Here is a 12,250-nt window from a genome sequence, read left to right on the forward strand (position 1 = left end):
GGAGGCCGCGGGGGGGTGCGGCGGGCCGCAGCGGGGCGTTCGGGAGGCCACGGCGGCGGCGGCAGCGCGGAAGGGAGGCAGCATTCGCTCCATAAGACGCACAGACATTTTCCCCCATCTTTTGGGGGTGAAAAAGTGCGTCTTATAGAGCGAAAAATACGGTAACTTATTTATAAAGAAAGACTTTGTTTAAAAACAAAGTAGCTTTTCCCTCAACCTTTCCTTTATATTTGAAAATGTTTTAATATAAAATCTTGAAATATATTCTCTTCTCATCATCTCAGGGGGATGTATTACATCCCTGATTGAGATTCTATTTCACACCGTCCTTTGTCTTGGGCATGTTATTAAAGCAAGCCTTGGATGAACGCAAAGATTATTACTCTGTATCTGTATGTCCAAAAGTTATTTATTAGATTCACAGTATTCCTCGATTTATGACTAGTTATTTAGTGACGGTTCCAAGTTATAACAAGTCTCCCCAGGACTACTTACGACCCAGATTTGAAGTAATGCTCAGATTACTTCCAGTTTTCAGCAAAGAATACTCATTGCGGACAATGGATTTGCATAATGACCATAGTGTTTGCTTATTTATTATTAAATTTGTATAACATCGATCTCACCACTGAGTGATTCTAGGTGGCTGCAGTAATACACTTACATCATTAAAAAGGTCGTAAAAAAATCAGGCAAAGTCAGATGGTGACCTTTTTAACAATCAACATGATGTAGATCGTAATTCCTAGCTCAGTCATAAATTGAGGACTACTTTATATAAAAGACTACTTCCATAGAAGACTACTTTCTTCAGAAGTTTAATTTTTGTCCACAGTTAAAACACTTTGAGATAGATTAGACTGGGAGTGGTTGTCTCAAAAACCACCCAGGGTTTTTCTGTAGCTAATGGTGAACTAGAAGTCAACATCTTCATCATTATATTAGTAGAGATTCCATGATGTACCCACAGTACACCATTTATCAGAGAAAAAGTTGATGGATCCAAAAAGATATGTGATATTGAAATTTAATTAAAGTATTCAAATATGAGCTCCTCTTTAGTGATAATATTCATTTCAATTTTAATTATCAAATCTCACAAAACTATAATGTTTAAATACATAGTTTTTCTGCTGATAAGATATTAATATGCACTAAAATTGGATGCATATATATTCATATTTTACAGTATATTATTTACTGCACAAAAAAGTATTATTTAAAATCTGACTTGAAGATATTAGCGTAGAGATCCCTATAGCACCTTGATGAAATTAAGCCAATGATATTCTTATAATAATTGAAAATACCTGATAGCCTCCCAAAAGTGCACATAGCCCTGTATCATAAATGTAATATACACACTGCAAATTAAAATCTATATTAAGCTTAGTTGTATCCAGCCTGTAAGAAGAAATAAGTGCAAATGGCAAAGGAAATAGATGTTTCCTCTGTGGTTTATGTAACAGCCAGGAAAAATGTTTTAGTTATGTAATGGTCCTCATAATGAAAAAATGGGAGAATATTGGTATAGGTAATGACTATTTTAATGGAAGTCCTGTAAAGATTCTCAAGAAAAAAACAACTGTTATCAACATTCTCTGACAAGTGAAAAAGTTAAAGATGTCCTCTGGTTGATCTAGATAGCCAATGGTTACATAGATATAACCATGTTGTTCACTTGGCAGCAACATAAAAATGTTTTGCCACTGCATTTTTCCAAGACATTCTTCAATTTTCCATCTAGCCTGATATTATCTGCTTATCTTCCATACCAGTCTAACCAGGGTTAATCCTATTTATATTTTAAGCCCAGACAAGATCAGCCAGATGCTGTCATCTGAGGCTGCCTGATAAGTGGAAGTTTGCAAAGTCAAATGTTGTAACCTTTAAATCCCATGAACCACCTTCAGCCATTTCAACCTCACTGGAAGTATTCTTTTATCAGAATGGATTATTCTGTTTAATTGACCCAATTTTGAAACATAGTCTTAACTGTAATGGGTAGCTTATGCTGTTGACAGTCCTTTTCCAAATTAAACCAATTCAATTACTAGTGGAACAGCCTTTTTCAGAGCAGTTCCAAAGAGTGCAGCAGGAAGGCATAATATTTAGTCCTCAAAACATTATGCACCCTTCGTTCAATAACCTTCACCCAGAAAGTGGGTGGTGGTACAAGCTAAGTCTTTTGACTTCTCACAACATTCAAGAATATCAATCAAATAGTTTTGCAGTTCTGTTACTTTCTCAGTGAACAATTATAGTATACAATATAAGGAGTAATATTTTCTGTTTCCATGAAGCTACTGGAAATACTGACTGGGAGTTATAGAAAGAGCTGTTGTTAATAAATAGATGACATTCAGCTTTTTTTCTATTGGAACTGAGTATAATGGCTGATTAACATCCTGAAATCTGTAATAGGGCAAGTAAGCATGAATACACTAAAATACAATCCAGGCAATTCAAAGCTATTTTTATTGTGCCCCCTGGAGAAATGTTTACACCTTACATGCTAAGAATTTTGTGATGCTTACAGATATATAATAGATTATAATTACGTGTCTGTAGCTCTGGATATTGCTTTCAATAATGTCACACTTTCAATTAAAAGAGGATGTTCATCAAGGGATATACCTAGCTTCTAAATTGAGAACAGAGTCTATCTTTTTTAATTGATGTGGTCTGGTTTGGAAATGTTAAAAAAAAATCTGTTTCTTATGAAACTTTTCAGGACATATATGCCAGACAACTGATCAATCCTCAACTTACAAAACTATTTTCTGGAACAAAAATGAAATATAGGAGTAAAATCACTTTATCCTCATGTTGTTTACCTCAAATTTAAAGACAGTCCAGAAAAACATAATTATTAATGGTATTAAAACCTACTTAAAAATCAAGACAAGTAAGAATTTGCTGTCCTCCTTGCTTGTCTCCCAATTTAATTCATTCATTGGGATAATCCGGACTAAAATTGGGTCTACAAGACTGAAATGTTTTTTTTGCTTTGGCAAAATTCAGAAACAAAAATCTGTGTCTTCCATCAAAGTCAAGATTATATCTTTCATTAACCCTAGATTTGTAGAATTTTCATCATCTGAGATTTATTAAATCCAACATAAATCAAATTCATTGATTTAAGAAGGTGGGCTTTTCGGACTTTTAATCCTTAGAAGATACTAGGATACACACGGAGCTGGATCCCATTGTCTCATTATTGATCTGTCTATTGTTTAAATTAGTATTTTTATGCTTCATTGTTCCCTGCCTAGATAAACAATAAATTGCAGAAAGAATGCCATTCAGTAGCACAAGGCTAGAAATAATCAATAGGAGAATTTAAACTATTTTCTTATGAAATAATAAAAGTAGCATTTCATGTAAAATGAATTCCTGATACAACTAAACAAATAAAACTTCATACACAGTCAAAAAGATACCGAAAACAAATTAAAATGTATTATAACCTGATATATACAAATTTACTACACTATCAATATATAGCACATGATTAATGTATCTTGGATAGTTACATTTAATCAAGGCATGCTTCAGTAGTTTGGAAAGTGAATGTAATCTCAGCAAATGTTAACTGATAAGATTATTATAACATGAAACATTAAAGGTTTTTTAAAATGAGGAGGTACCTTAGAACTTATTACCTTTCAGGCAGTGGTAATTGTTGCTTTGCTTGAATGGCTTTGATTAATTCATCAAAATATTCTGGCTTCATAATTGGTCGACCACAAATCAGTGCACATATTGTCTACAACAAAAGTGGGAAATTATAATAATAATTCATAGTGGTACAAAACATGTAATGTCTCTGATTTTAATTCAGGTTCTTCTGCCTATTACAAACCATTCTGCTTCTAAACTCTTGCACTATTGATTATATTTTAAACTGAGTTTCCCTTAGAAAAAAGAACAGAAGTCCTATAATAAATTCTACAATCACTATACAACAATTTCCACTGTTTTATTACTTCCTCCAGTCAGTATCTTAATTTTACAATACAGAATAGCAAATTCTGCTACAAAAGGATTCCCACCAATACAAATAGTTTAACAGCCACAATTGAGACTGGCAACTGAGTCATTAAACAAAGTGAGAAATCGTCACTGGGCTTATGGTCTTACATCACTGGGTTCCTGTGCTTTACGGTCATTTTTCATAATGTCATAACTGCAAAGAATTGCTAAACTAGGATGTTGCTTAAACAAGGACTATCTGTATTTTCAGTTGTCACTATTAAATTATGGGTTTTCTGGAAAAATTGAATTGGAAAATTTTCCAAACAAATTCTGAAAAATTTTGCTATGGAAACAAGTACGATTTGAATTAGAATACACATGGTTCTTGGGCTATATCTATAGTTGATTGAAATTATTAGTTGAAAATGCTGACTCAAGAAATTTTTGCAGTCAAGAAATTTTTGCAGTCAGCAACTCTGTTAACTACCTCATCCCAATCCCAAGGATGCTTTTTCATGAGGCAACTGGACTTCTTGTTTTTATTTATTTATTATTATTTAAATTTATATACCGCCCTATCTCCCTTAAGGGACTCAGGGCGGTGAACAGGCAATAATAAAAATCACAGTAAATATTACATAAAAGCCTGCTCTAAAATATAAAACCCCTAACAAAACCCAATCAAAACTACGCCAGGCCGGCCGCATGGAACAGATGAGTTTTCAGGGCTCTTTGAAGACGTTTTGCTAAGAAGCTTCTTCCTTCCATTCCCCCACCATCCAGTCAGAGCTGAAGAAGCTTCTTGGATGAGAAGCGAAACATCTTCAAAGAAAAACAAGAAAGTCCAGTTGCCTCATGAAAAAGCATCTTTGGGATTGGGATAAGATAGTTAACAGAGTTGCTGACAACAAACTTCTCAAGTCAGAATTTTCAGCTAATTAATTTCAACTAATAATTTTAGTCAACTAGGGACATAGCATCTTTGGGATAACTATGACCTGCATGACTGCAAATCTCCATAGACATATCTCAGTGGCAGCTATCCTTTTTACTCTATGCCAAAAATATTACATTCCTTTTCTCTTCCTTACTGCATTACTAGTTGTATGCTAAATAAATAAATAACTGCATTACTAGGCATCCAAGCCTGCATTCCTATGCACAGATGGACACATGGGACTCGTTTCCTAGAAAATTTGTGTAAGAGTGTGAATAAAACATTTTCCCTATCCAGCCTTCAATGCCTATTGCTGGGATGCCTCCAATTTCAAATCAAGAATTTAGGCCAGTAGGAAAAGAACAAAGACACAATATTACATGTAGAGAACATTTTCTCTAACACTGCTTTTAAAAATTATATCATGCTTGCGTATCACTCACCTTCACAGTAATTTTGACCAGAATCATAACAAGATGGGTACAATCTTCATTCCACTCATTTACTACATGGCCACCCAGCTGAAGAATATTTTTATTTAAAATATTTTTCTGTGAAACATCTAAGCATGAAGAACACACTACCAGTGGTTCATATTCCACTCTGCAAAGTACAAGAAAACAGAATATGATTATAAATAATGCCAAAAAGCTTACCATCTGTTAGGGGAAAATATATATAAGATATAAGGCAGGTGGGGCAATGAGACAACTGCTGATTGTTTCAGTTGCTCTGGTTAAATGAAAGACTTCACAAAAAAGCTGAGATTTGAAGAAGTGTCATTACAGTTCATCCATCCCCACCGAGATAATAGCAAACATATAGGGTATCCAGATACAAATGCTAGAATCTTGGAGAGCACAGTTATAAGACAAGACAAGACAAGACAAGACAAGACAAGATAACCTTTATTGTCATTTTTTTACTGTGGGCACAATGGCACAGTTTTGGATTAAGAAGATAATAAGTGGAAGAATTAATGTTCTAAGCAAGGACACATCAGGTTGGAGGAAAAAAAACTTGATGCTGGATTCACAAACAGAAAGGCAGTGAAAAATAAGATTTCAGAGGTTATAACGAGAGCAGAATAGCAGAAGATTCATTTGGCAACCTGCTATTCAAGAGATGTACAAGAGTCAAGGTAAGAAAGAAATATTTATCTCATTTTGGGTATCAACTGTAATGGGAGATAGATTTAAAAAGAGACCAGAACTTGGGTCAACAAGATAGAAAGAGTATGATTTCTGTGACTTTGAAAAGGGAGAAACAATATGACTTGATTGTAGGATGAACAAAGAAGATAGCAAAAAGAGAAAACTAACATAAAGCCAACATTCCATGATTAACATTATCAATGGATACAAAGCTGGATTTGGAAAAGAGGAAAAATTAGTCTTTCTAGGCCAATATTTCAAAGCTTAGTGAACCTGGCAATTGCAAAAATTCAGTAGCATTTTATTTTTCTCTTGTTGTCTCCTGCTCTTGCAGTTATTTGGCAATAAGATCTGCTGAATCTGTAGATATGCTTCTAAATTAACCTATGTAGTGTTACAATTTATATCTAATTAAAAAAGAATTGGAATACTGAATGTTTTTATCAACTAATTTCAGTCCTCTATAACAGGGGCCGGTACCAGTCTGTGGCCTATTGGTCACTGGGCCGTGGGAATGGCTGGCGAGTGCGCACATGTGTGCACATACCCTGCCCACTCACGCTAATGCAGCCACATGGGTGCTAGCAGCCCCATTTGTGCAAGTGTGGGACGCTAGCGGCATCGCCAGCATCAAGTGGGCACTAGCAGCCTGTTTGTGCGTGTGCACAGGCACTACCAACCCGTTTGTGCATGCGTGGGGCTCCAGCGCCACCAGCGCCATTGTGGTTGCGCGCAGCCTGCTTGTGCATACGTATGAGTGCTAGCACCATTGCTGTGCACGTGCCCATTTTGCGCAAGTGCATGCACACACGCACATACATTTCCCTGCTCCTCCCTCTCCCTCCAGGCCACCAATCTGGAAAGATTGGGGAGCTCTGCTCTATAAGCTTCAGTTATACGTTTGTTTTATATGTTTAATTCATCCATAACCACAATCTGTCATGTCTGAAATAGACAACAAACTCATAGATTCCCCCTTAACTGTTTCAAGATTAGCAGAAATCTATCATACCTGTACTTGCTTTCAAAAACTCCAAAAGTGATTCTGTCACCAGTATTTAATATTATGGTATTACCATTGTGTAGCTTTTCTCCATTAACAAAGGTACCATATTTTGAAGTGTCTTTTAAAGTTAATTCAGGAAATGATGAAGATTGACTCTGAAAGTACAATAAAGCTCATAGCATTTAACATTTCAAGGACAGCAAGCCTATTCATAATACCAGCTATACTCCCCCCTCTTTTTTTAAAAAAACCCACATCATTAAAATATCAAACTACTCAGTGTTAATATCAATGTGCTATAGGTTTTCATACAAGAGCCAGTTTGGTGTAGCGGTTAAGTTATCAGGCTAGAAACTGGGAGACCAACTTCCTGTTCCACATTAGGCACAAAGCCATCTGGGTGAACGTGGGCCAGTCACTTCTTCTCAGTCCTCAGAAGGAGGCAATGGCAAAACACTTCCAAAAGTCTTCCCAATAAAACTGCAGGAATTTTTTCAGGTAGTTTTCAAGAACTGAACATGATTGAATGAAAGGGAGGGAAAAACCTTCTACATACATATTAACATTTCTTTACCATAAAAATACTATTTTGTTGCTGGGGTCTTTGGTATTATTTGAGCTTGGCTGCTTTCTTGTAGACATTTCATTATCAAATTATTACCAAATTACTTTGGTAATGAAAAACTGTACAAAAAACCCACAACCAAGCTCAAAGAGCACCCAGGACCCCAAGTATCTCAATTGCTTTGTTTTTGAGAATGACACAATACATTGTATGCACAATAAACTAACAAATCATCCAAGTGAATCACAATTTATCTTTATTTCACTTAAAAAAAAATCTTGAAAATATGTAGATGATGAATAGGAACACTTTTTAATCAATACTATATACATCAGAAATAAGACAAGCATAATTAATCTTATCTGCTTCTAGTATTAACAGCCTTATCTTGCAACCATGTTAATCATCTAATATATAAAATGTTAAGGAATATATTTGAAATTTAAGCATAATCAACTAGAAAGATGGTTTGGATGAACCTCTAAAGTCTATTTTAGTGACTTAGCTCTTTGAGTTCCCTGTGCAGTTGCTAAAAATGGCACAATCCAGCTTGCCTTCAACTAATAAATTATTGTTTTGTTACTTAAATTGAGGTTTAGTTATGGTATTTTCCAAACAAATCAGGATATTAAATAATGGCTTGGAATGGGTTTGTTTGGACCAACCAGTTCAGAGGTAATAAGAGACTATAATTAATTTAAAAGTGAAATACTTCTAATCATAAAGCCAAAGTGAAAGCTTATATTTTATGTCCAGGTAGAGTTTTATTTGAAGATATTTCAATAAAAAACTTTTCTGAGCAATGCAGCTTGATTGATGAGATACAACGAATCATATTCATCTGCAACAAGCTATCAGAATATTATTATTTAAATGACACAGATTACATAATTTCTGTCAGTGGCTTCATATCCAAATTACATAACTGGAATATTTGCTATAATGACATCAGGATGCATTTAATACTATTTGTACCAAGTCAACAAATGTTCAATTAAAGAACATGTTTTGATACAGCAGGCAGTTAGCAGAAAATTTATGAATGTGATACTTACAAGGTTCACCTGGGGATGATTAACTGAAAGAACTGCATGACTTCGACTGATTGACTGATCATTTTGAATTAAAATTCCACAATTCTTTCGTCCAACAACATACTCAACACCAACTAAAAACCGATATAACTGTCCTGAAGTTAAAGGAAATGTTAGTTTCAATAATGGTCATAAGCAAGAAAAAGCATTATCATTCATTGTAAAAATGTACAGTGTGAAATTATGAAAAGTTTGAAACTAAATAAATAAGAAAGGCAATTTTTAGAGTGTCACTGAATATGCATATACTGTATTTGTGAACTATAGTTTGATATGTCATGTAATAAGACTGTAATGAAAGGTTCAGTTATTGAAACTGTTGTATCTAATTGTTTTATATGTTTCTTATAAACCATTTTGAAGCATACAATAATAAACTGTACCTAATTAACAATACCTTAAAACATAAAAACAAATGTAACGTATTCATTTTAAAAATGATGGAGATAAAAATGATATAGGAAACATCTCAGAGGGGAGAACATTCCAGAACACTGGTGAAAATATGGAAGGTGTTCCTGCAAGCAGCTGCCAGATTCACTGAATCTTAGGACCTGGAGCAGGAGTTTCCCATAGAAACTCAGGGAGTCACCAAGTCTATAACTGCAAAGGTAATCTGACTGCCATCTTGGTCCCAAGTTGGTGAGGCTTTGTATGTCATAATTCAAACTCTGAACATCAATAGCTAACTAGTGACCAGTGGAGTGTCAAAGGTGTAACATGAATATAGCCTAGCAGCCACTGCACTCTGTGCTGGTTGCAGATTCCTGGCCAAGCACAAGTGTAGCCTTGCAAGATAGATACATAAGATCAATGTGAAATTACTAGCAGGAGAACAAATGCAACTAGGCTTTCCCTGCCCAGGAAAGGGCAGAATAAACCAAAGCTATCAATGGGCACTTTAGTTTTAGTGGCTGTATAGATCTTCAGTGACAATGATGATTTTAGGAGGCAGCCCAAACAACAGCTCTCTTCTTTCTGAATTATTTTTTCAAACTCATAAATAAAATTTATCCTGAGGATTATTTTCAATCTTTTTTCTCTACCACCTTTGAAAGAACAAATACCCACTAGCAGCATTATTCTAGTTTAATAAGCTTATAGGTGAATTAGTCTTTTGTATATGCAACCATTTTGCTCTTTTTTTGTGTATAAGTGGGGGGGGGGAGTAGGAAACTACTGTTAGCTCTGCATAGTAAATAAAGTCAAGTTTGACTCCTGGTAACTTTATGGAGAAATACATGCTTTTGAAAATAATATGGAAGTGATTTTTCACTGATGTCTGGGATTGGTGGTGGGGATTTCCCAGTTTATCTTTCACCTACTGGTCTTCCATCCAAGTACCAATTAAATACTTAACTTTTTGAGATCAGTCAAGTTCATTTAGGTGCTACTGCCTAGCTGGGTGAGCCACAAATTAGCAACCACACTTCAGCCTAGCACAGTTATGGCGAACCTTTTAGAGACCGAGTGCCCAAACTGCAACCCAAAACCTACTTATGCATCGTCTGGTGCCAGTTGGGTGTGGCCCATTGGGTGGGTGTGGCTGCGGTGGTAACGGCAGACTGGGTGGGACTAAAAAGTTCAATCAATCAATTCCAATTTTGCAAGATCTTTTTTTTCCTGCAAGAAGTTGAAATTGACTGATTGATTGAACCTTTTTTTTTTGTAAATGGCGGCAGAGGCCTAAAGTGAAAAGGTTTTATAAAACCCAGCTGAAGGCATAGGACTGGGGCGACGGCACGCGTGCCCACAGAGAGGGCTCTGAGTGCCTCCTCTGGCACCCGTGCCATAGGTGCGCCACTTACTGGCCTAGCACTTTCTGCAAGCTCATCTTATTTCTCTTAAGACTAATGGATGGATTACTGGACAGTTTTTAGGAAATGGTCATACTCAACGTTAACCAATGCAAAAACAAACAAATCTGGTAATAGCAACATCAATGGGGATACATTTCATGTGCCCCAAATTCTATGTTCCTGTCTTCAAAGTGACAACCACTAACAGTTTATTTTGCACTGCCAAATAAATACTTAATCACTTACAGTGATTTCACTGGGGGATCATAATCCAATATCATAAACTTAAACTGAAATTTCTTTCATGGCTAACTACTCCAACTACTCCAACAATGTAAGATCCTCTATATCAGGGGTGTCAAACTGCCGGTGTCATCTGGAAGCTTCACCCATCCCATTGCCGGCAATGGCAAAACCGTCCCGATACGTTGCATGACGTCACAAGTTTGACATGTCTGCTCTATATCATATTCTCCACTTCTGAGTGACCAGATCCAGATCATTTTTAAAATTCTTCATTATTTTCCGAAAAGTTGGCACATATATTTGTTTTTCACATACTCCAAAGCCATGATCAAGAGGGCTGCAATCCGTGGTTTCAAAATCTATTTGATTTGCTGTCTTTACTTACACGTTACTCTGATCTTAAATTGGCTAGTGCAGTTTCTTCATCCAGCAAATTTGCTAAATTCATCTAGGTAGAGTAGGGGTCCCCAACCCCGATCCATGGACCAACCCCGGTCCGCAGCATGCCAGAAACCAGTCATTGCAAACAAGGGAAGCCCCATAAAACTCTCTCCATTGAACTGGTCCCTGATGCCCAAAAGGTGGGGACCTCTGAGGTAAGAGTGTTTCATGCATGTTGCGTCCTGGTTGGGGAATTCTAGGAGTTGAAGTCCATAGCAGTGTTTTTCAACCTTGACAATAAGATGAGTGGACTTCAACTCCCAGAATTCTGGGAATTAAAGTCCATCCATCTTAAAGTTGATAAGGCTGAGAAACACTGCTACAGCATAAAGTTGATAAAGCTGAGGTATCTGGTGCGATGAACTAAATAACACGGAAAGCAGCAGGGTAAACAGGCACCAAGCCGGAGGAAGTCCACATATGAAAACACACTCTCTCCCTTTTTTAGAGTCATGCGACTTTCCCTTTTCTTGCATCGCGAGGATGGTCCGGAGTGTTGCAACCTAGACTTATTCGCTTTACCCCTCCCTTCCCATCCACCCGCTTCAGTGTTCTTGCTTACCTCCTCCGGTCTCATCGGCCGGGCACAATTTCCACATCCTAACCCTAGAGAAGAATCGAGGGTGCCGCTTCTCCCGAATCAAAAAAAGGGGGCCCCGCGCCCTTCGCCCTCAGCCCGGGAATCAGAAAAGAACAGTGCGCCTGCGCGCAGCCCATCTCTAGGTTGGGAAAAACCCGGAAAGAGCCATCAGCGCCATCTAGGGGCAGCGAGAGGAAAAGCTTTCTTACCGTGCCAGGAACGTGACTTGTCATTGGTTAAAAAAAAAAGGATTTCCCGGGAAAAAAGGCAAACCAGTGAAAAAGTAAAGCTCTACAACGACGTTCCTTTGAGGAGTCGAAGCAGACTTGAGGAAGTTTATTATTTTGGGGTTAGTTTATTATTTTTTGTTATTTTTATTTTATTTATTTTTTGGCTAGTTTATTCCGTTTTTTTGTATTGTTTTTTGTTTTTTAAATATTTTAACAATCG

General features: G+C 36.6%; 1 protein-coding gene across 1 annotated transcript in view; it reads right to left on the bottom strand.

Moving 5' to 3' along the window:
- The window catches only part of NBN (nibrin), a 36,749-nt gene extending 24,858 nt beyond the window's left edge, over positions 1-11,891 (bottom strand). Inside the window, exons 1-5 of the mRNA XM_029283741.1 lie at positions 11,783-11,891; positions 8,696-8,829; positions 7,082-7,230; positions 5,359-5,518; positions 3,666-3,769 (exon numbers count right to left, since the gene is read on the bottom strand). Of these exons, the coding sequence (XP_029139574.1) occupies positions 3,666-3,769; positions 5,359-5,518; positions 7,082-7,230; positions 8,696-8,829; positions 11,783-11,819 (584 nt within the window). The 5' untranslated portion in view covers positions 11,820-11,891. The remainder of the gene's footprint in view (positions 1-3,665; positions 3,770-5,358; positions 5,519-7,081; positions 7,231-8,695; positions 8,830-11,782) is intronic.
- Between the last annotated feature and the right edge of the window lie 359 nt (positions 11,892-12,250).

This window comes from Protobothrops mucrosquamatus, unplaced genomic scaffold (genome assembly GCF_001527695.2).
Source record: "Protobothrops mucrosquamatus isolate PMUCROS unplaced genomic scaffold, P.Mucros_1.0 scaffold211, whole genome shotgun sequence".
In the NCBI taxonomy this organism is placed as follows: domain Eukaryota; kingdom Metazoa; phylum Chordata; class Lepidosauria; order Squamata; family Viperidae; genus Protobothrops; species Protobothrops mucrosquamatus.